The 22,878-nt window shown below is 52.6% G+C and overlaps 8 protein-coding genes across 8 annotated transcripts, besides 6 other annotated features; 5 read left to right on the top strand and 3 right to left on the bottom strand.

Moving 5' to 3' along the window:
• Nucleotides 1–44: 44 nt before the first annotated feature.
• Nucleotides 45–77: a tandem repeat.
• Nucleotides 78–94: 17 nt separating this feature from the next.
• On the top strand, nt 95–1,092 carry EKO05_0007043 (uncharacterized protein; the record flags this gene model as incomplete). Its single annotated transcript, XM_038940907.1, has 2 exons — nt 95–430; nt 577–1,092. The coding sequence occupies 2 exons, from the start codon at nt 95–97 to the stop codon at nt 1,090–1,092; spliced, it is 852 nt and encodes a 283-aa protein (XP_038797569.1).
• A 553-nt stretch (nt 1,093–1,645) lies between these two features.
• EKO05_0007042 (uncharacterized protein) lies at nt 1,646–3,205 on the top strand (the record flags this gene model as incomplete). The annotated part of the gene is made up of 1 exon (XM_038946285.2): nt 1,646–3,205. One exon carries the CDS (start codon nt 1,646–1,648, stop codon nt 3,203–3,205), a length of 1,560 nt encoding a protein of 519 aa, XP_038797568.2.
• Nucleotides 3,206–3,410: 205 nt separating this feature from the next.
• Nucleotides 3,411–3,443: a tandem repeat.
• Nucleotides 3,444–3,531: 88 nt separating this feature from the next.
• Nucleotides 3,532–3,571: a tandem repeat.
• Nucleotides 3,572–3,873: 302 nt separating this feature from the next.
• EKO05_0007041 (Xyloglucan-specific endo-beta-1,4-glucanase) lies at nt 3,874–4,677 on the bottom strand (the record flags this gene model as incomplete). The annotated part of the gene is made up of 2 exons (XM_038940787.1): nt 3,874–4,369; nt 4,424–4,677. The coding sequence occupies 2 exons, from the start codon at nt 4,675–4,677 to the stop codon at nt 3,874–3,876; spliced, it is 750 nt and encodes a 249-aa protein (XP_038797567.1).
• A 637-nt stretch (nt 4,678–5,314) lies between these two features.
• Nucleotides 5,315–6,591: a mobile genetic element.
• Nucleotides 6,592–7,146: a mobile genetic element.
• Nucleotides 7,147–7,228: 82 nt separating this feature from the next.
• EKO05_0007040 (uncharacterized protein) lies at nt 7,229–8,337 on the bottom strand (the record flags this gene model as incomplete). Its single annotated transcript, XM_038940861.1, has 2 exons — nt 7,229–7,288; nt 7,342–8,337. 2 exons carry the CDS (start codon nt 8,335–8,337, stop codon nt 7,229–7,231), a joined length of 1,056 nt encoding a protein of 351 aa, XP_038797566.1.
• Nucleotides 8,338–8,759: 422 nt separating this feature from the next.
• Nucleotides 8,760–8,804: a tandem repeat.
• Nucleotides 8,805–8,975: 171 nt separating this feature from the next.
• Nucleotides 8,976–12,823, top strand: EKO05_0007039 (uncharacterized protein; the record flags this gene model as incomplete). Its single annotated transcript, XM_038940849.2, has 2 exons — nt 8,976–9,113; nt 9,266–12,823. The coding sequence occupies 2 exons, from the start codon at nt 8,976–8,978 to the stop codon at nt 12,821–12,823; spliced, it is 3,696 nt and encodes a 1,231-aa protein (XP_038797565.2).
• A 1,305-nt stretch (nt 12,824–14,128) lies between these two features.
• On the top strand, nt 14,129–15,502 carry EKO05_0007038 (helicase; the record flags this gene model as incomplete). Its single annotated transcript, XM_038940809.1, has 4 exons — nt 14,129–14,191; nt 14,241–14,426; nt 14,628–15,305; nt 15,359–15,502. 4 exons carry the CDS (start codon nt 14,129–14,131, stop codon nt 15,500–15,502), a joined length of 1,071 nt encoding a protein of 356 aa, XP_038797564.1.
• Nucleotides 15,503–15,978: 476 nt separating this feature from the next.
• Nucleotides 15,979–17,014, bottom strand: EKO05_0007037 (uncharacterized protein; the record flags this gene model as incomplete). Its single annotated transcript, XM_038940722.1, has 3 exons — nt 15,979–16,630; nt 16,679–16,843; nt 16,896–17,014. 3 exons carry the CDS (start codon nt 17,012–17,014, stop codon nt 15,979–15,981), a joined length of 936 nt encoding a protein of 311 aa, XP_038797563.1.
• Nucleotides 17,015–19,784: 2,770 nt separating this feature from the next.
• Nucleotides 19,785–20,935, top strand: EKO05_0007036 (uncharacterized protein; the record flags this gene model as incomplete). The annotated part of the gene is made up of 2 exons (XM_038940714.1): nt 19,785–19,945; nt 20,005–20,935. The coding sequence occupies 2 exons, from the start codon at nt 19,785–19,787 to the stop codon at nt 20,933–20,935; spliced, it is 1,092 nt and encodes a 363-aa protein (XP_038797562.1).
• Nucleotides 20,936–22,878: the final 1,943 nt, after the last annotated feature.

The raw sequence follows: 22,878 nt of genomic DNA, 5'->3' as shown, positions 1-22,878 counted from the left end.
TGACAAAGGTACTGCCCTCTTTCCTACCCTCACACCACAGCCACCCTCGTCCAGCCACGTCCAGCCACGTCCACGTCTATCACCACCACGCATCATGGGAGTCAAACGCTCACGCCGAGACTCTTTGTCCTCCTCAGAAGACCCCAGCGCGCCCTCCTCTCGCGAACCCTCTGCCGACGTCAAGCTTGTGCATCTGGACACTGCGTCTGCCGTTGGTGAACAGCCAGCAGCCATGAAGTGCTGGCTCCCCCCTCACGAGCCACTTGCCTTTGCCTCCATCCAAGACTTTGACGTGCACTACCACAAGACGCACATGAATAGATGCTCCGAATGCCACAACAACTTCCCTGACGAGTACTTTCTGCACCTGCACATCGCAGAGAACCATGATCCCTTCAGCGCTGCCAAACGAGACCGAGGCGAACAAACGGTAGGTACTTCCATCTCTGCACCCACGTGATATGCCCATGCCTTCCCAACCACGAAGCCACGCAAGACAAGGCAGCGAAGAGCGTATGTCTCCCTCATCTGCACACAATCCGTACTACCAGCGACGAGTAGCTGACCGGCCCACAGTACGCCTGTCTTGTCCCCACGTGCGACCGTCTATGCAGCACGGCGCCCAAGCGTCGTATGCACTGCATAGACAAGCACCACTTTCCAAACAACTACGACTTTTTCATCATCAACCATGGCATCGACCGCCGTAGCAGCATGTTACGGCCTGCCCACCGGAGACGATCAAGCGCCATGAACGCTACCGCTCCAACCCCTGGCAGAAAGGGAGGCGAGTCGTCTACTACTGCTGCTGGTGAAAGCATGGACCTCGTGCAAGATGAGACCGACGAACAGGCGAGTCACCCGCAAGAGCACACGCCGAGATCTGTTCACGTCAAGCTGCGCGGTCGCGGAGGGTTCAGCCATCCTCAAGCGGCTGGACGAGGCCGTGGTGGTCATGACGAAGCAGCACGAGGCTCGACAACCGCGAACATGAATCCGCTTGACGATCTGACTTCAAGCATGTCGGCGTTGCAGTTTGTCCCTCACAGCGTGCGGGTGGCGAGGGGACGAGGGCGTGGAAGAAGTGCATGACTGCCGTTCCAAGTTCTACTTGTTCTTAACTGGCCCTCGTGTGTATGAGCAACACGCTTATTGTTCTTAACTGGCCATCGTGTGTATGAGCAACACGCTTATTGTTCTTAACTGGCCCTCATGTGTATGAGCAACACCCTTAGAGCGGCACACTGGCATTGATCATGACTGGGCTCCAACGGGACGCTTGCCCTGCCCAATTGCTACTGTTTTTCTGCCAGGTCAAATATTACATTCCTGCCTTTGTAGGTGAGCATACCACGTGGCAAAGCTGTCATTCCACACAAGTACGCGCCACCCAGCCAGTGAGTGGCCTTGGAATCAGAAAAATGTCTGATTGCTTCTGCACAACAATGTTCGAGTTTCATTCTTACCGCAGGGCCTGGTACGTTGCTCAAGCTACCAACAGTCCACGCCTCCCACACACCCACCGTTCTCCCCCCACTATGCAATCTGCACTATCGCGGTGCGTACTGCGCAAGGCTGTTGCGTGCAACAAGTTACTATTCCAAACTGTCCAAAGTTCAAAAGTGAAGGGCTCTCGCTTGTTGTCATGCCACGCGGCAGCGCACTGTTGACGTTGCTCCGCGTCATGACCGTTTGCCTGCACACGGTCAGAATACACGTCTGCATGCTATGGCTTACGACGATCATGAAGAGATCAGCCATCGCCCGCCGCACTATCGCCATCGAACTCCTTCGACGGCTGGACCAGATAGAAGGCGACACGCGCCGCTCATGTCTCACGCCTCCGCCGCACCCTCGTTCTGCAGATGCCGTACATGAAGACAAGCACCTCACATCCATGAAATTCGGTTGCCGAGCTCGCCGGCCCAGTTTTTCTACGACCGATCTACAGTTCTCGCCTCGCAAGCAGAATGGCTGTACAGAAATATCGTCAAACAGCCTTGCTAGTCCTGATGGTATTGGCCCCGCCAAGCTTGTCATGTCCGACGCATTCGCATGCTCTATGAAACAGAAACTTATCGAGACAGGCTCGATACAAGCGTACAGCTCTCGAGATGCTTGGTCCGATACATGGCGTAGGAATCCTCAAGACTCCAGTGGACCCCAGAGACGAGCAGAGCAAAACATATGGACCAGCGCTGCTGGTGCAGAGCCAACGCCGCCTGCAACCCCCTCGACGTATGACACGCTGCTGGCCGGCTTTGAGGCATCGGGTTCCGATGTTACATTTGCGGAAGGGTGCCGTTCATCGTCTCCGCTGTCTGGCATGTGGGATTTCGACCTTAACCAGGATACAACCGAAGGCGCTAAGGAGGGCGATGTTGGTAACTCTGATCAGACCCGAGTGGATATCTTCGATAGAATATTCAGTGTTGTTGACGAGCACCGCCGTTCACGAAATCACCGGAAGAGCTCAGTCAACGCTGGATCCAATACTGCCAAGACATCACCGGCAACTCTTCGAGCGCAAAGCAGAACCAACGGAGGGTTATTGGAGTTTAGAGCAAGCGCTACAAAGCCGAAAGGTCCAAAGCCTACTCGCACACACCGGCGCCATATGCCTTTACACCTTCCAGTCCGACCGATCTCGCCCCAGCCTAGAAATGTACAGCTTGCTTCACCTCCACCTCCGCCGTCTACTACGAGCATGATCGCGCCGACATCCAGCTCAAGTCACACGAGAATAGACCCGCAGACCGAGCAAGAACTGCAATACAAGCACCGCCACATATTCGTCGGAACAGCTTCGCTCTACGGCTTCCTCGAAGTACTCGAGACCTCATCATCAGGCACAACATCCGCGTCAGCTATCATGAAAGCCTTTACGATCCTGGCCTCAAACGAGCAAATCCTTTTTCGCCAGGCATCCTCGAGCACAGACGACTGGCACCTAGTCACTCGCATCACACCAGACATGTCAACATTCGACTGCATCGCCTTGGCTAGAGTACAGCTGGGTTCTGTCTCGCTTCAGCGGTTTGTCGATCTTGTGCCGTTTGATGCTCACGGCGAGGCGTCGACTGTACTTGTCGTCGACGCTTTCAAGGTTGCCAGCCACATGGACGCAGAGGCGGGTCTTCACCCCTGTAGAAAGGCGCAGGCATTCAGGATGGCGGTATCAGAGCAAGCTGATCCGCTGGACTAGAAGGCCGAGTCTAGCTTGTGCATCAGCAACTCGCCTGACTGGTTGCTTGTCCTGTCCTGTTTTCCGTCTAGCCGGTCCCTCCCCACTCGGCTGATTCCCATCTTGTAGCTGGCTGTGGGCTTCCCCACCGTCTTGCTGTGTTTTGCTTTTCGCTTTCTCCTCTTCTTGTCATGCTTCGATGGATAGTCAAATACCCCCACCTGTATACTTTACTTTAATTTACTTTACTTTACTCTACACGTAGCCATGCATGATACATCACCCAACATGTACGTTTTCACGTCATTGGCTTGCCAGTGTCTCGCCGCTTCCTGGGTTTAACTGCTGTTGCCGTTGCCGTTGCCGTTGGCGTTGCCGTCGCCGTTGTCGGTGGGACGCTGGATCTTGTGTTGTGTTGTGTTGCACTGCACTGCACTGCACTGCATAGGAGTCGAAAGTGGAGTGCAAGTGCAAGTGGCGTAGCGTGGTATGAACAGGGAGACAGAGAGAGCTGAAATACAAACACGTATAGATATGCGTATCCTTTGGCATTCATCCACAAGATATTTACAGGAAGACAAGGATGTGTGCTCGAAGGCGGAACAAGGTGCCCAAACCACGCCAGCTACGACGAACGCGCCCAACCGAGCGTTTAGTTGGTCCTGCCACGCGCTACACTATACGAGCGTCTATTTCTCGCTCATGGTGTACGCAGTGGTGGTGAAAACGGCGTTGCTGCCGGTGAAAGGCTCTGTGCCAGCGCCAACCGACTGTAGGATCTGGCTGCGGGGCAGGCCCTGGTTACCGCGGAGGTAGACAAGGAACTCGTTAAGGTCGCCGTTGAAGCTGTTGATGGGTTTGACGGCGACGAAGGAGAAGACGGTCATTTGGGCGTTGGGGCCCTTCCACAGCTTGAACTGCTTTCCGGCAATGGTGACAGTCGCGATGGCGCTACCGGTCGAGGAGATGGGGCCGGCGCCGCCGAGGGCGGACAGCCAGATCATGATCTCGTATTCCTTGGTGCCCGTGGCGGTCGTGCCCGTGAAGAGGTCGTAGGCTACGTTGGCGACGACGTTCGAGCCGGTATAGGTCCAGCTCCAGGTCGAGGGGAGCGAGCCGATGTTGTACAGGGCCTTTTGGCTGGTCTTTGTTACGACGTTGGCGTACGACTTGACGTGGCCGTCGCTGGTGTGTGTCAGTATCGATAGAAATACGGGCTCAAGGTGAGGGGAGACATACCCGCCAGCCCAGGACCACTTGGTGTGCCACTTCACGGTGTTGCCGCTGAAGCCGTCAACGCCGGTGCACTGGCTGCCGGAGGTCGCAGCATCGCGGCCCCAGAGGTTGTTGTAGATGGTGTAGGAGCCTTTTACCTGGTTGTCCCACTGGCCGCAGTAGTCGGCGCGCTTGGACAGGGCAGAGGCCGGGGTGGTGGGCGCCGCCAGGGCAAGAGCAGCGGTGCTGGCAACGGAAAAGAGTGTGGAGAACTTCATGTTGATAATGTTTCGAAGGAACGAGAGACTGTGGAGAATGAATGAAACAAGTTGTGAGCTACGAATACTTGGAAAGGCTTGGGCTACCTTAAATATATCTCTGCCATTTCCGTGTATGCTGCGGCAACTAAACAAGATGAAAAGAGGAGTCGTGACAACGTGCTCTCGGAGGAAATCTAGCTAGCATGTCATCGCCACGGTCTCGAATGGTGGTACGTGGGAAGAGGTCCTTGCCGCAGGTGGTAATCACTTTTGGATTAGCCTCCTTAAACGGAAGATTTCACGCTCACATGCTCGGGAAGTACTAGGCGCCTCAAGGACGAGCAGATAGTCGCTGACTCGCATTGGTGGTTTTATTCGGTTCGCAACATCGTGTTTTTGCGGGGTACTACAACCAGCGGCTGCATACACTATGAAAGCGTCCAGATGTAGTGGCATCTGTGAGCATCAAAGCTTGTTTGACAAGTGACAGGTGCGCGTGGTGAATCGTAGGGTTGGCGTTCCGAGGTGGTTGGGACGGCAGGACTACCCCACAGGCCTGAAACAATTGCCCGATGCTTAATTAAGGGCTAATACACGCATGGACGTGACCTTACTAGAAGGGCTAGTTTCTCCGTCCCCTTATGGGGATCTATCTAACGTGTTTCACCAGTAAGCGGCCAACACCAGTATCCGGCCAACCCCACCAAAACGCGTCAAACTTCTTTCATCCTAACTGTAATAGCTCAACTACAACGTACTTAAGCCTCCCTTACAGAGGGTAGATGCCTTCTTGCTGCCTCTGCTGTTAAATTAGGACGCGTTTAGTTAAAAAATAGGGCTGCTTTACTCTACCAGGTGCCTTATACAACGCTCTGCTGCTGCCTCTAGGGTATTAAGTTAAAAGATGTAATAACATCTGTTAACCTTAAGCTTAGCCCTGTTAAAAAGCAGTCCCTTACTTAGTAGATCTTAGACCTTAATTGTTATAGATTTCTACCCTAGATTATTAATATGCAATAAATAGCAGACACTCTCCTTACTGCCTGCAGCCAAAATCCTCCTCCTCCTTTGCTAGGCAAGAACTGGGTAGCACGCTTTATTAAGCGCCAGCCAGAACTCTAGACAAAGTAGAATAGGAAATTCCATTTATAAAGGGCACGCTGTGAAGATCCTGTCAGGATTAGCGCGTGGTTCAGGCTGGTAGAGGAGACACGCCTTATATATAGGATACCTAATAAGGACATCTATAACTTTAATAAGACTAGGTTTATAATAGGTGTTGCCTTAACATCTAAGGTTATTACTAGCTCTAACACAGTTAGACGTGCTACAGTTGTTTAGCCAGGTAATTATAAGTAGGTAATAATAATTAAGTATATTAACGCGTTAGGTTGGTCTATCCTACCCTTCCTTATACTAGCAGGGAAGCTCTACTAGGCCAGCTGGTATTAAGACCTCCTACCTGACTAGACTGTTGCTGTTAGTAATAACAGCTGGACAACAGATAAGCTAGGCCTTGACTAGGTGAAGCACTTTAACAGGCACACACAGACTTGCTTATTAGGTGCTTGTTAGCTACTTATCCTTAACAGTTACAGCAGCTATGCTACACCTAAGTTTAATTAGTACTATAAGGACAATATAATTATTACCCTCTGTATGCCTTCTTACACCTTACACCTTCTCTAGCCACTAGATATTAGCTACTACTCTCCTCTTAAGGTAGTGTATAGATATAAGGTGTCTAAGCTTGCCTACTAAAGCATCTTCTATGTTAATAAGCTTAACTTCCTATAGATATACCTGAGGATTAGACTAACTGCTCTATTAGAGAGTAATATTAAGGCTGGATTTTAAGTAACAGGGCTTATCCTATTTAATCTAGAGCGTGTCCTGTTATGCCTTACTGTTATTAGAACACTATTACTACTAGGGACAGCAGTAGGACCAGCAGGGCTGTGGACAGCAGAGACACCACGTACAGTTAACTAGCTTTAGTAGCAAGCTTGCCTTATATAAGATCTCCTTAAGCGTTAGTTATAGAGTCTAACTAGTTAAGCTATATCCTAGCTTGTTAAGGGTTGTTAGCTTGCAATACAGTTAGCAACAATCTTAACTTAGGAGAATACTAAGCTACGTGCTTTAAACTAACGCTAGTAATATAAGTGTTAAAAGCGTAGACAGTATATAGCATGTAGGGGAGTTCTACAGGTTAAGGAAGCTTAATTACTAGTCTTACAGGCTAATAATGTGGTTAAGGAGGAGGCCCAGGTTGACGCTGCCCTACAGCGTTAGCGAGCACTACTAACATGTAGCAAATGCCACGTGCAAGGCCACAACAGGACTTAATGTAGAGCTATCTAATCTATTATGCTTTGAAACCTTACTTAATTCAACTGCGTGGTTGTGGAGTAATTGCACGCCAAGTTAGGCTGGTTTTGGTGGGGTTGGCCGGATACTGGTGTTGGCCGCTTACTGGTGAAACACGTTAAAAGGGACTGTAACATAAAGTAAGAATAACAGGAGAGTAAGGTCGTCCGTTTCGTTTTAAGATGTAAAGCCGAGCGCGCTATGAATCCACTCGCTCAAACGTTTCGTCGACGATAGTCTCTGGCAGCTCGAGCGCAGCCTGCAGCTTCAGTCAGTCAAGGCACCAAGGTGTCAGTGTTCTGTATCACTCACAGCGCGCCAGCCACCGTGTCTCTCAATATGCCATTTGTTGTTCAGAATGTCGCTGCGTGTCTCCTTCTGTACGTAAAACGGTTGTTGGCTTACTTTGTTGCCCTCGGGCTTCTGCCATACGCTTGTCAACGTCCTCGAGACCTTGCAAAGCCGCAGCCCTCCGCTTCTGGTGATGGGACCATCAAGCCAGGGCTGGATCTTCTCCCACTTGACGTCTGGCAAATCCCATCTGAACAAATCACCCGTTACAATGAAGATACCGAGGTCCAGTTCTTCGACTGCTGGTAGCTGATCTAAGATCTTGCCGACAGCGACAGATACGGCATCTAATTTTATTGCAGCAGGATCGTTCGTGTTGGCTGGTTCAGCCTCGCTCGGCGACGCAGTATGACCGACTTGGTGGGCGACACGCTTGAGAAGGGCCCTTCGCTGTCTCCACTGTTCGAGCGGCGATACTTGGGGCGGGCCGTTCCACCAGTCGAAGCCCGGCCAAACAACCAACCTCAGCTTTCGCACTGTCCGCATAAGGGGTAGCAATGCTAACAACCGAGGCGAGAATTCTTCACGGACAGGTATGGAGAAGCCAAACGGATTACGCTGCGCCCTCTGAACCTCCAGGGTAAGACGAGGAGTCACACCATCGTCTCCAGCTCGTTCGGCCGCTTCATCCAAGTCTGTGCCCGGCTTCTTGAAGATCGCTGTGTTGCTGTCCATCTCAGTGCTGGTCTCTTCGACCTCGACTGCTCTAGGAGAGTTGAGCAGATGGAAACGATGCTCCAGACACTCCTGACGCAGTTGTCTGCACGTAGCCAAAAGATTTGCTGGTGGGTGACATGGCATGTAGATTCTTGAATCGATGTAGGCTCTTCCAGGCTTTCTGGAAGCGGGTAGTTGCGAGTAGGTTTCGGCATTAGACGTGTACACCATCCCTGGCAGCGTGAGGTAGTGAAGAATCTCCTCTCGCAACTCTCGCGGTAGGCTCAAAAGGATAGACATAGTTGCAGCTGTTGTACTACTGTGTTGATATGTCGGTGTGAGGATGAAATCGTTGTGTTCTGGGAGCGCGTGGTATCTGTTGTCAGGCGTCCAGGGTGGAGCATTCTTAAATGGTGAATTCTTTATGTTGCTGCCTGGAAGAACAGGCTCACTGTCCTCTCGAGGGTACACTCTGGACTGCAGTCGCGAAAGGTGATGGCGTTTGGAAGCGCTGTCGCACTGCCGCCGTGGTCATCGCTGTCATCGCAACAAAATATACATGGCCGCTCTGTAAATATGTAAATCGGTTTGTATGGGACAGAGTAGTGCGGACGTGCATGGTCCCTGGAGGCATGCGATGCAAGGTACGGCGGTCCGTGGAACTAGCGTCGACCCACTTGCTATTGATTGGCGTCATTGTGGGGAAGTCGCAGAGCCGCAGACAACTTGAGCTCCACCTTCACCTTCACTACTGCACTCACCATCACTCATGCTACCACGCCTTCCGCTGATGTTGTGTGCCAGCTCCATACTATTCGATACCCCACCATAAACCAGTCATTGAGGCTGACACGCTTTGTTCTTCCATAATTCAGCAGGCTGAGACCCACCCAGCAGAGTTCCATAGCAAACTACGGCCTAAATTCACACCGTCCGCTATGGCCAGCAATGACAGCTCTTCTGGATCGCAGAAGCGGAGCATTTCTCTGCGAACAACACTGAGAAGTCGCCGTAAGCGACTGGAAGAAGAAGGCAGTAGGAGCGATGACGAGGCCGTAGCAAACGGTCCAGATCAGGTACGTCTGGCACAGACGCAACGCGCTGGACATTCAGCAGACCGCTTCTTTCCTGTATGCAGAGAATCGGCAGACGAATTTCTATCTCTAATCAGCTGTCCCAAAGCTTATTAGCTTGCCTTTGCCCGTAATATCGAGCCTAACAGTGCCAGCACCAGCGCCAGCATTCTCCACGCCGCTGCAGTCCGAGATCACGCCTCGACCCCTTCGCCGAATCTGTAGTTATTGAAAATCCAAACACGGCTCCTCACACCAATTCGTCTTTGCGCGGGCGCGCACCAAGGTCGAGTCTTTTCGCGCGTCAAGTCCCGTCAAGGGCAGGAACGGACTCGGCGATCGGTTCACCATCGCGCGTAGACCTTTCATCGATAAGAGCCGGTCCCGACACGGACGACGAGCCTGGACGGTCTCTAAACGGGCTCGGCTGCTCATCAGCTTTGCAAGACGGTGTACTCGAGGATAACCTACTTCGCAACCACGCGAACCCCATCCTGCGTCGTATACATACTCGGTCTCAGGCCGCCAATTCGCAGCCAGAGGCTTCAGCGCCACAAGGGTACCGTACAGACGCTGGACTTCTCGGGCACGCATTCGACAACTTTGATAGCGACATTTCCGATCGCGCGAGCCGTGCGAACACTTTCGAACGCTCGGGGGCTGCCTCTACAGACCCTTTCGGTCGGACATATCATACAATGGGTGGACCATCTAAGCGAACAAGAGAAAGGTTCGAAGATGCAGCTGGAAAAGACTTGTTGAACACTCTAAAGAAGCAAGGTGCAGTGACCGCAATGATTTACCATGATACAGTACCAGACTCTGAAGCGAACGATATCTGGCCTAAATTTCGTAGCTCAGCAAAGCTACCCATTCGGTACTCCATGCTCGACACGAATGGGAATACGCCTGAAGTCGACGAGCTGAGTGGACGAGGACAGAAAACTAGCCAGAACAGGTACAACCTTCGCGGACGAGCGAATTCAACCAGTGTAGAAAGTGAATCTCAGAACGAATCTGATAATCCTCCGCTCAGCAGAGGGCGTCCGTTTTGGCAGCTACCAGTGGAGCTTGTGGAACAGATTATTGAGCATCTTAACCGCGATGACATCAAGTCTCTTCGTCTGGTAAGCCATGAGTTGAACGATTGCACCTCCCAAGCTGCATTCAAGACAGTCGTAGTTCCCTTCAACATGGAAATCTATGGCATGTTAGGACAAGAACCGAAGCCTGATCGAAAGGGCAAAAAATGTGCGAGAATTAGCAAACCAGAGTACTGGTGGAGGAACGGCAATTGCGACGAAGCATACGTTGGCCATAGTCTTGACGTCTTCCGCGGGTTCGGAAGACACATCGTCAGGTATGCGATGAGTTTTGAAGTAACAGAGACGTCTCTTTCCGCACCCCCTCTGAAGCCAGTCACCGAACAGAAGACTAGCTTCTGGGGCAAATACGAGTGGCCATTTGGAGAGTACCGACGATTCGATGCTATCGCTGGTCTTGAGTCTGCAGCCGACGAAACGCCTCGGATGAAAACGGCCTTTTCGGAGCTTACCAAGGTTAAAGAACTCGCACTCTCTATCGATAATGGCCTCGGATGGCTGAACGGCCCAGATCGATCTATTCGCGCACATATCTTGCAAAAGCCGCCCAGCATCTTCGGATGTCGTCGAAAAGTCCCAGACCGTCGTGCACAAGCTCAGCAGGAGCTCTGGGACCACATTGATACCATGCATGCCCGTGTAGGAGAAGATGTCCGAATAGCAACGCTCTTTAAGCTTGAAGGCGGACGCCCGTTGATACAAGCACAAGAGACTGGCCTGCTGGCTACAGTCCAACCAACGCTGCCCTTCTTGGATGCTCACATTGTGCACGATGCTAAACCTCAAGATATAACCAACTCCGATTTTTCAGAAACATTCGGAGATTCTGATCTGTATGATCGCCACATGCCGGGTCAACATCTTACGAACGCTGGTGTGTTGTTTACTAGTACAACATTGCAGCCCAGCGACGCTGCGCAGGTCGCAAGCTCGATTACACCCGCTACTCTATCAAAACTGCAGAGCGAATGGCTCTTAGAAACAGAGTGGGCTCAACGCGCGTTCACATCTTCCTATATGCTCTCCATCCTTGACAATCCAGCTACATTTCACCAGGTACACACACTCAACATCTCGAGCTTACCCGATCGGTACATCTCTATGTTGAATCGTGCAGACTTTTGGAATGCGCTGCCGAACCTTAAGCATGTCACCCTCATGATTGTACCCGGCTGGAGGACAGTGTACAAGGACGAGGCTGGCTTTGTTGACACATCAGTAATGGATCCGACCGAACGAGTTGACATTTTCTGCGAGCTTTTGCTTGCTCAGATCGCTTCACGACCAACAATTAAAAAGCTGACGATCGGATTCACTACCGGTGGCGAGCACGCAGAAGGATTACATGCCAGGAACAAGCTCCTGATGCCAGCACCACTATTGCCACTGGAAGCTCGTATGCATGCAGACCCGTTGCTTCCAACTGTAGAAACAGCTCTGGTACAAGATGGCAATATACTTCAGCAAGCTCTATTACGCTTTCCATATCTGGAAGAGTTTACGTTGCGTAATTGTTGGATCACCCCCTCTGCTCTTTTGGAGTTTGTCAAGATACACGACAAATACTGCTTGAAGCATTTGAACATGGATTCCGTCTCGTTGACAGCAATGCTTCGACCCATCGGAAATGCACATGCCGCCCAGCAAGCAAATCCTCAGAACGCAGCTGTAGCCCAGCAACTGGCAGTGACTTTATTGCACTTCAACAATAACAATAACGGCGGTGGAAATGCGGCTCAAGCGCATCCTTTGCCAGCAAACAACCAAGTACTGAATTCCTACATTCAGTCATTGATCGTTCAGCTTCAGCAAATGCAAGCCAATGCAGGCGGCATCCAGCAACAACATATCAATGCCTTACAAAACCAACTGCAACAGCAATTGCACAGTGCCCAGATTGCGAACGCCCAGCCCCACAGAAGTAATAGGTTGTCTTTGAGACAACATTCAGTGCAGCAGCATCCGCAAGCCCAGCAGCAGCTCAACATCACCCATATGACACACCTTAACCATCTCGCTACTCAAGTCAGTCTTATGCAACAACTTGTTGCAGGCCAAGGTGCCCTCGTCGCCCCGTTCACAAACGCCCCAGCCGACGGCGCTCGCTCAGTCCTGCAGACGCGACCCCGCGAGGGTTCATGGATGGAAATCATTGACCAGATTTCCCCCGGCACTAATCTCTTTGACTTCGAGTCTCCGCACTCTCAGGCCATCCCAACTCGCACCACGTCTCTTCAATGTGTCTCCTTCATCTCTTGCGGCTACGCAAAGTTACCCCATCTCCACCCTGGAATCGATCAATCCACCATCGAAACAGGAAACGGTTTCGCTGCCGCTCTGCGCAATCCTGTCTTCACAAAACGCTACAACGCACTCTCGCCTGCAATGCTGAGCTCCAGGTGGCCGTACCTAGGTGAAATCGTGCAGGAAGTTGACTCTAGTGAGCTCGCTGCCCTGGAAACGGCGTGGGATTTAAGGCATGGATGGGAGGATGTTGAAGCCGCGAGGGCCGTTGAGTTTGATGGTCTGCTTAGTGGTGGTACAGGGAGGTTTTCTGGTAAAGTGCAGCTCTCGGACAGGGTCAATACTGGGGCAAACTCTGCGAGTTAGTGAATCTTGCTGGTGTGTTTTTCCCTTTGCTTCGTGTTTGCTGACCTGAAAGCTGCAGGTGTGGAGATTTTGGCGAAGGCAGTTAGCGATATTGATCTTGCTTATTAGCAATACTTACACACAGAGGCTCAGCTTTCGGCGCCACGGTGGACAAAGGTGTGCATGATACTAATGATACTGGATGTTGTGCGATCCGGCTCTGCGGTTTCTTATGCAGCAGCAGCGATTGCTCAACGTGCGTGACAGTCTAAAGAGGCGATGAGTATCCAATAGCAACAATCATGTATCCTCACAGAGTGCAGGTTGGGCCAGGCGCACACCAGGCGTCCCTACCCTGACCAAAAGGCTGACTGTAGCTGCGACTCGCAGGTTTTCGAGCTTGTGAGATGTGAATGTGGTCGGAGTTTCCACACGCAAGACGTGCTCACTCGCCTCCCCTTTTTGTCTAACTGCTGACCATGGCAGCTGCCGTACACCATGTGTATAATACGTGGCGTCGACACGATGATTGCTGGGCGCAGTGTGGGACGACCACTATGATGGTTTGATAGATTAAAGTAAAGGAGGGATGATAGAAGGCAGCTGTGAAGAGTTTGCCCTATCATGCCGACCTCCGTGAGCGTAATCCAGCCCAGTTTTGACGTGCTCAAGCCAGTGCACACCATCAAGGATGATTCTTCCGCAGAAACGAATCGAGACTGCGCGATTATCGTGTGTTTGCCGCAGACTACTCCAAGCAGACTGCTGTTCAGCGACAAACCGACGGGCAGTCGCGACTTCGCACACTAGCCCACGCTAAGTGGGGACCTTTCCCGAAAGTCTCTGTGACATCACACCCCAGTCCAACCCCTCCATCGCCAAACACGGCTGCGAGACTCTCGGCAGTGGCTTGTTTGCAGCATCCCGCAGCTATCCAGCAAGGCGCCGAGGCAGCCGAAGACAATGTGCCTGTCTCTCATACGCCACGGGCACTCGGTGCCACTGCACAGCGGTTGTCGTTCCCGCTCTCCTCGTGTCCGGTGCCTTTGATTGACTCCAGAAGTCTGTTCTAGGTCCACTAGATTGACGCCTATCCGCGTTTGAGCATTTGCTCAACGAGAATTGTGGATTCGCTTACGTCCAGTGCTTTACCTTGCTTGCTCAGGCTCTCGGTTTCCATAAAGGATCCTCGAGACCCTACATTCTGGAAGCATTTGCGCGTTTAGCTTGGAACATATCTGAACCATACCCACCACTGCCTGAAGATCTCTGTGAGAGTCTTGGAACATAGATTCCTCATTCAGTACCAGTGCCAGATACAGCACGATGTCCGGGAAACCGATTTTCTGTGCTACCCACCCCAGGGCCTGCTCAACGGCCTTCGAGCGAGTATGTCTGCACTGATCTAAAATAGCCGGGAGTCACTGACAGTGTGCAGGTCTTCATGACCCGCCGGGATCTTCAATGCGTACACGAGCCTTTTGGCGACGCATACTACTTTGGACCTGAGCGTATTGGTTATCGATATGAAGGCCCCGAGATGGAGAAGGAGAGGCAGGAGAGTGGCTACGCCAACAGCACATACCGTACGATTTTTGACAGGATTGCGAAAGACAACGCCGAGGTACGTATTTCCCAAACCGTCCAGTCAGCTTCGTCCCCATTACACCCTCTTGTTGGCTCGCCAAAGAAGTTGCTCGTCTTGTCAACTGCTTCTTTTGGTTAACCAGCGTCATTCATGGCCTCGGCGAGCACGAAAGCTGTCAACTCGATTGACTTGCCTAGCAAAATCCAAGTTGGTAGATTGCATGCTAACGTTACACAGGGCAAACGCGCCTTCATCAAGGACATGGCACAGTACTGGATCCCACCCCAGGGCAAGCCCAGACCGACGACAATCTGCCCATCAATGTCCAACTACCGCCGCGGTGTCGGAACAAATACCACCGAACTTTCACCCGTACAGACGAGGGAAGATCGCTCAGGCGAACCATACCCGTACGACACGAGAGGAGAACCCGGCAATCCAACGGTCCTTCCCAAAGGCCTCCTTGAGACGTACCACTTCATCTTCCTCATCCGCCACCCCAAATACAGCATTCCCAGCTACTACCGCTGCACACTTCCTCCGCTGAGCAAGCTGACTGGCTGGGACTATCTTCGTAAAGATGAGGCTGGCTACGTCGAGCTTCGCGAGTTGTTTGACTACCTCCGCAAGGAAGGTATCGTCGGCCCCAAGTCTGCTGGTCAGACTGGCGAGACAAACGGCACCAACGGCAATGGGCAGGGCGTAGAAATCTGCGTTGTTGACGCTGATGACCTACTTGACAACCCGTCCGGCATGATCGAAGCTGTGTGCAAGACCACTGGAATCGACTACAAACCAGAAATGCTAGTATGGAACACCGAAGAAGACCAGGCGCTCGCCAAGAGGGAGTTTGAGAAGTGGAAGGGCTTCCACGAGGATGCTATTGACAGCACCGAGCTACGAGCCAGGACTCACGTGTGTTTTCCGACACTCTCTTAATCCGATACAGACGACTGACTTGCAAACAGAAGAAGGTGCAGAAGACCAGAGAGCAGGAAGACGCCGAGTGGAAGGAGAAATACGGTGAAGACGGCGCGAAGTTCATCCGTGAGACTGTGGATGAGAACGTGGAGCACTACGAGTACCTGAAGCAATTCGCCATTAAGGTCTAAAACCATGAAGGTTGGCCTGGACGCGACGACGAAGATGAATTCTTTTTCCTTTCGCCAGTCTCATTGAATCGAATGGCCCTGACACGCATTCGAGCATCCACTACCAATATACCAAAGTCGACGAAAAGTACGACAATAAAACATCACCAGAATGTCAAACATCCAATTTGCTCCGCAAACTCTACGCACGTTTTTTCTTTCTCAAACCTGGTTCCTGTAGCACATACAGCTTGCACTCTGCTAATTGTTATTGTATTCAAATCGCAACAGTACTACTACAACGCCGAAGCGCACAGGATATCTTCTCTCGCATCAGATCTCAGTCGAAACGTACACAACATCATTTCAGGAACAACTCCAAGTACGCCGAAACAGCAAGACAGGCCATAACATGTCATGACGACTCCATGAACACCCAAATCCGGAACACCAGTGCGCTTTGTATGCTCGATTCGGCCAAGCTGGCGGCGGCTCGCTCAAAGACGACCAAGCTCGATTTCGCGTCTCCGCTCTTCTCTACTCAAGCCTCTTGAGTGATTGCTTCGCAGGTCGCTGCTTGAAGGGCGGTGTTGCGTCCGACCTCGGCCGTGCCACTGTTGCCAGGCTTGGCTCTCACTCAAGCTATCCGGTCTACTGTTTGCTCGATCGCGAGTCCAAACCGCGTTATGTGACTGCTGTGGTGTACCAACCAACTCCTGGCTTCTCTCAAATCTCTCCAGTTCTTCTCTATCCTCCGGTAGGTCTATTCGAAAGGTGGAGCTGTTCGCGTCTGGGCTCGGCCTTGCGTCTCGCAGCATCAACAGCGCCATTTGTTGGTTGACAGGGTCGTCTTCGTTTACTGGGGCTAGGGGCGGCTGCGATGCCGTGCGAACGGCCGATGGGTACATGTTCGGGATGTAGTTCTCGTAGTAGGACTGCTCGGAGTAGAGGTTCGAACGTTGTGTGGCTCCTTTGCGCACCCTGGCAATACGGCGGCGTTTCCAGAAAAGCAAGGCAGCATAGAGTATGGTTCCGGCGCCGCTGGTGACGGTGGCGCTCACCGCAGCTCTGCCCCACTCATAGCTGCGCGAAACAAGAAAATTGTAGAGAAGCGTAGCGAGTCCGAAGACGGACGAGGCGAGGGCTGGCCTGGGGCCATGTTAGCAGTGACACCGATGTTGGTTTGGGGGCCCTTACAAGAAGACACTCTCCGCCTGAAACTCATCGTTGTGGCACGCAAAGCATAGCAGCGCCGTAAAGGAGTATCCTGCAGTCAGGAGCGCGACAACAAAGACTGACAATACAGCTTGACTGATCTTGAGATCGGGGTTTCGGGCATACAGGCCGGGCAGAATGAGGTAGCTATTGCTTCTTAGCTTCCTTGTCATCCGTCACAGAGCGACGCGCAACTTACCCCCCCAGGATCATCCAGGATGCCGCAAGCGCGATGGAGCGCCAATACCACGGCGTCCGCTCGTGAGTCTCGGATTTGCCCTCGGCGATGTTGACATAGTCGCCTTGGCCGGAGGGCATTTCGCAGTCGCAGCGCGCCTGAGGCGGAGGCGGGGCAGGTGGCTGGTTCGCGATTCAGGTGTGCTTTGTGCCTGGCGCGCGGGATTATCAACCAAGTGTCGCAACAGACAGCTCAGCCCGCTAAACAAAGAGCGAATGAAGGGGTGCCTGTCTCTATGCAGCGAACAAAGTCTCCCTGCGCTCTCTTCAACGAGCGAAGAATCGCACGGCGTCGACCTCGTTCAGCCCAACGGGCGGCGGGCGGTTCCTGAGAGCTGCGGCACGGTTCGGTGCGTGAGTGGGTACGGCTAGCGGCCGAGGCAGGTGTGCGCTGGGGCAACGGTGCGTCGTTCTGTCACAACCACGCTTCTGACAGGCAAGTATCCAGCAGTTGCAGCTGCGGTTTCGAGTGAGGAGTGGAAGGGGGAAGACAGTCAGAGTCAGGGCTGAGTGAGGTTGGGGACCAAGGGCACCGCTGGCCAATGTCTTCGTACTTCGCTGAGGCGGAGGACAGCCTGCTTCGGGCTCAGCCACGGGCGGTCCTGAGGGACGACTCCAACCCTGGCTCAACTCACCAATAGTGTGCTGCAGGTGGAAGCGCCACTCTCAGGCCGGCAGTCTTTCGCCATGTGTATTGACTCTATTGCGGAGCGTCGGTGACTATCTTTTCTTCTCTTGCGCTCGAGACACGAGCGACTACTCCCTCGTCATCAGAGGCCTTATGAATGCTCGGCGCAGGACTCATCACGGGCATCAGCTTATCGAACACCAGCCAAGCTTCGTTGGCGATGTTGCCAATAGAACGGCTGACTTTCTGCGCCGCTTCTCACCCAGAGCATCCAACGAGGATCGCCGAACGCCTTGCACGTGGGCTAGAGTGCTGACGCCACTCAGTTGAACCATGTCCGGGACGAGGCTTCGGAGTCTACGCAGGCGTTAGGGCGAGACGGTGATTCGGATCTTCGCCTGCGGGACTGGAGAAGTGTTTCGAGTGAGCAGAAAACTGCAGTGCGGAAATGATGGGTCGTTTGATACGAGATTGGCTGAAGTATAGTGCCAAACTTGTCCAACGGTCGTTCGCTGTTAAGCAATGATCGGCTGGAGTCGAGAGCTTGTTCCTTCAGTCGCTTGGTCACAACCATCTGCCTGCTCTGCCTTGCTCCACTCCACTCCACTCCACGCATCTTGATCACCGCAAATGCAGGTGCGGCTGATCCGTCCAACGTCGCACGTGGAGCCCCTATGCACCGCCACGCTCCCTGTCGTCAAGTGCAGCAACCATACCAGTAGCTGCAGGATCCTAGATACTTATCAAGGAAAGTTTTGGCGAGCCCTTTGTTCCACGATCTACGCACACCAAGGGTTATCCTGCCGTTGCGACTGATGGTATGCATACCGTTGCCCCGTAAGCACGAACCGTGTGCACAGTTCTCTCGAATCGATCGCTGCTTTGAGCGCATCGTCTCCCATCAGGAGCACCCAAGCTGCCAAACGGTATCCATCCGATCGTGACAACGTCTACCCTCTGGCCTTACGGTGTCGTGCGAAAGATGTTTGCGAGGCTCCGAGGTACAAAGATCTCACATCTCGGAGATTCTGCTTCGTTTGCTGGTGACAGGCGGTCTTGCCCGTCTTGCGACTTGGACTGGATTTCATGACGAGGCCTGCCCGACTCGATCACGGGGCGTGAGAGGAGTCCGTTGTTCTGTACCCAGCCAGGGACACTGCTGGGGTACACAACAGAGTCTATTATTCTGTACCCAGCCAGGGACACGGCTGGGATAAACAACAATAGAGCCAGAAACGATGGCAATTGACAAATGATGTGCTCAAGGCTCACTATTATAACATAATGATGATAAATAAATAAATATGCTTTTGGTCATTGTTCACACCTCTTCCCAGCTTAAAGTTGGATATCTTCTATGGTACAGTAGTCAGTATTTCTGCTTGTCATCCTCAGGACAGCTCGCAGGAGGTCGGGGTTAGATTGTTCGACTCCCCATCGAAGAGCTACGGTTCTTTTTGCCATTTCGTTGGTCTGGGTTTGCGAATGATGGACGAGAAGCCGAATCTTTGCGGGTGGCTTGTGCGCTGAACACTGAGTCCTTCCCGAGGCAATGAGACCTCTGGCTGTCTCTGCTGTTGGAGAGTCACGATGTTTTTGCCCTTGCACGGGGTATCCTCGCTGTCGAAAAAGTGCTTGGTACGGGTTTTGGCTTCCCTAGGGACCCGGACTTTTCAAAAAATCTACAAACACAAACTTGGCGGACAGATATGACAGCCGTGCGGATGGTACTGTGGTCACATGTGCTACCAGCTGTTTTTACTTTTGCTATTGCTTGCAGCCAGGAATTCACGGCTGATATCGTTCATCCAGGTCCATGTCTGAGACATGCCTGGACCAGCACTTCTTGACTACACCAGCTATGATTGCTTGGAACAATACCATCTATGACAGTACATCGTAGGAGGCCTTCACTTCGGAAAACACACCCAAGTTTTTTGGTCGTGTAAGATCTAGGCTGTGGACAACATAATTGTGGACATCTGCCATCTTCAGCACCGGCGTTCGTCCGGCTCGGATCACATCATGCCTGCAGTTTTGGCGACCCTAAACGGCCTTCTCGCCGCAACGCAACCCAGAGCCTCACCGATGCAACGAACCGCTGCAGGTAGCGCAACAACGCATTGACTCACTAGCTTTTTCGTTTCTTCATATACGAGGCCTTGCATCACTTTCAATTTGCCGTCTGCTTCACCCGCTTTCCAATAGACGATTGTCGTTAGCATGAGCTCCAACATCAAAGACATGCAGCACGTCAGCGCTGCCGATGCAAGATCATTTGCGGAACGTGTTCTCGTCGGCAACGGAGTATCGAAAGATAATGCACTCATTGTCGCCAAGTGTCTTGTTGAAGCCGATCTCCGCGGAGTGGATACTCACGGTATGTAAGTTGTGCCGGAATGGCCTAATACACGCAGTATGCCATGCTGATGTCTGAGCGCAGCAACCGCATCCCCAGCTACATGGCTCGCATAAGAGAGGGCGTGCTTGACCCATCGGCTTCACCGACTCTTCACCGAGTTACGCCGGCTGTTGCTCAAGTTGATGGGCACAATGGATTTGGCTTCCTTGCGGCCCACATGGGCATGGCAGCAGCTATCGACATGGCTAGGGAGTTCGGCATTGGCATGGTCTCCGTCAAACACTCGAACCATTTCGGAATGTCGGCATGGGTAGTGCAGCAAGCACTTGACGCAGACATGATGAGTCTTGTCTTCACAAACTCTTCGCCCGCTCTCCCCGTGTGGGGAGGCAAGTCCAAACTTATGGGGGTTTCTCCAATTGCTTGTGGAGCCCCAGCGGGGAAAGGCAGACCCTTTATTGTCGACATGGCACCATCAGTAGCAGCTCGAGGCAAGATTTACAAAGCTTTGCGGAGAGGAGAGAAGATTCCCGGCGACTGGGCACTCGACAAGGATGGCCAGCAAACGCAGGATCCAGCCAAGGCACTTGAAGGTGTCATGTTGCCCATGGGTGGACCCAAGGGCTCCGCACTCGCTATCATGATGGATGTCTTTTCCGGGGTGTTGTCAGGTAGCGCGTTTGCAGGCCATGTCACGAATCCTTATGATCCTTCGAAGCCAGCAGATGTCGGACATTTCCTTGTCGCCATCAAACCGGACCTTTTCATGAGCATTGAGGAATTCAAGGAGCGGATGGACTACCTTTACCAGCGCGTCGTTGGCTCCGATCGGATGTCTGGAACCGACCGTATCTACTATCCAGGCGAGATTGAAGACCTAAATAGGCAGAAGCGGCTGAGGGACGGGATACCGCTTGTGGCAGCCGAGGTCGAAGCTTTGAACAAGGAGGCTCAACAAGTTGGAGCCGCATCTGTCGTGACCTCGCTGCCTGTACCGAGGCCCCATTTATGATGCAAGATCAGTGTTGGAAATTGTACCCCGGCTCAAATGCCTAGCGTACTTGCCGACCGATAGATAAGACATGCCACAGTGGATATCCTTTAGGTGTGCGCGAGCTCAGAGCACCCCCCCCCCCCTAAATGGTGTATTCGTTAGTATCCCGTATCATCTCGTGTTACACACCACCAACCAGACGTTTGCATCAACCAACAGATCTATACACACTGCTCGCTGGTTGGCATTCTATACTACGAAGCCAGACACGCACTGGACAAAGCCGTGTTGTCAGTAACCAGTTCGTCTGTAAAGTAAATCAGAGGGGAGATGCTGTCGGCTGCCAGCTTGTCATTGTGTACCACAAGAACTACACTCTTTCCCTTGGAGCGGCAACAATCCTGCCCATACATTGGGATCGGTCCATAGGGTATCGGTAGAGCTGCCGAATTCGAGACTTTTCAAAAAATTCGAGCTCCAACACCATAATGAATCAATTACATTCAGGATTCCCAGATTGCCTCGTCCAACGACCACAGCTTGTAGCACACCGTTGTGGCCTAGCGCTCTACTCCTGCTGTCTAGACTTTGCTTTCCAATGGGGGGTTTCTACCGCCGGTTTGGCTTCGATTGCACCAGCTGCTTCTGGTTGTCTTTAAAATTGCTATCATGCGTGTCTTCCTCTGCACATTCATCTACGCCTTCATCCTGTGAAGCGGCAACAGTCTCGGTGCTCATGTTCACAACATCGTTGCCCGGTTCTTCTCTCTCAGCTCTTGTCATTTCAGTCTGATGTTCCGTTGTGCACTCCTTCAGCTCATCTATCTCTTTCCTCGGCTCTTTAGAAGACAACACGTAGACCTTCACCTTCCCTATATCGGTATTTTCCTCGTCGTCAACGCCCACACAAATAGGTAAGACGCTTGGTGCAGGAACTTGACAGCACTCTCTCACGTGCATGGCCAATCCAACATGTCGTGAGGCGCTCCCGACTGCACATCACCGTGAGAACCAAACGCTGGCTAGGTACGCGGTCGAGGAAGAAGCCTCAGGCTGGGCGTGATCCGAGCGACGGCGTCGAATACCAAGCAGCGCCCTAATCTGACGGTGATTGCGATGCGTTCTTGGCGGATGATGGGCCCGACACGGAGGTTGCAAAGAAGAAAGTACTCGAAAGCGGCTGAGATCAGGCGTCCTGCCTGTGCTTCTCGTCTGGGGTGTGCCTCGGTGCGCGTATGCACCTCGTGACGAGAAGCATTCGAGCTCGTCGATCTCCACGAGTCAATATCGGTGGGTGTGGCCACGCGCAGATTGATCTTTTCGGTAGGTCCTAGCTAGAGCTGCCAGGACCAGAGACCTTCGGGGTTAATGCGGGGTGTAATGTTTCTCCAGAACGCCACTCAGGCCGCTTCCGACGTTGGCGTGACAGGGTCAAACAATTTCTATTCGATGGAAGATCCGATGCTAAGCTTTACAGGGCGGTGCGAGTCAAGCAAATCTTCCCCACTCAAGGATGCGAAGCATCACGCCGCGCGGTGGCGGCGGCTAGGCATGTAACCTTGTCCCCAACGACAAGGTTGTGTGCAGCCACTCAAGCTTCGGCTTTTGCTCAACGGCGTTTGATCATTCACTTGGCACATCTTGGCAGAGGCAACTTCTGCATGCCTGCCGCGCACTCCATAGGTCAGATGCCATTGTGCGCACGCCGGCTGGAGAGTGCGATAAGAATACGGGAGCTGTCATCTGCATAGGGCGCCGTCTCGTCATGTTCAGTGCGTTTCTTTCGAACAGGTTGGTCGGAAGGTTGACAAATCACACAGAAGCATCCTTGCGCGACCGTGTCCGACAGAGTGCCTAGAGGCTATTGGTCTGCAGAGAGCGACGAGCGGCCTGGGTTGCTGTCTGGAGAAGACACACATGGTCCTGGTGGAGCACATTGTGCTGCCAAACGACTAGAGGCT

Source organism: Ascochyta rabiei, chromosome 11 (genome assembly GCF_004011695.2).
Source record: "Ascochyta rabiei chromosome 11, complete sequence".
In the NCBI taxonomy this organism is placed as follows: Eukaryota; Fungi; Ascomycota; class Dothideomycetes; order Pleosporales; family Didymellaceae; genus Ascochyta; species Ascochyta rabiei.
Note: the sequence above shows the minus strand (reverse complement) of the source record. Positions and strands in the feature narration are given on the sequence as shown.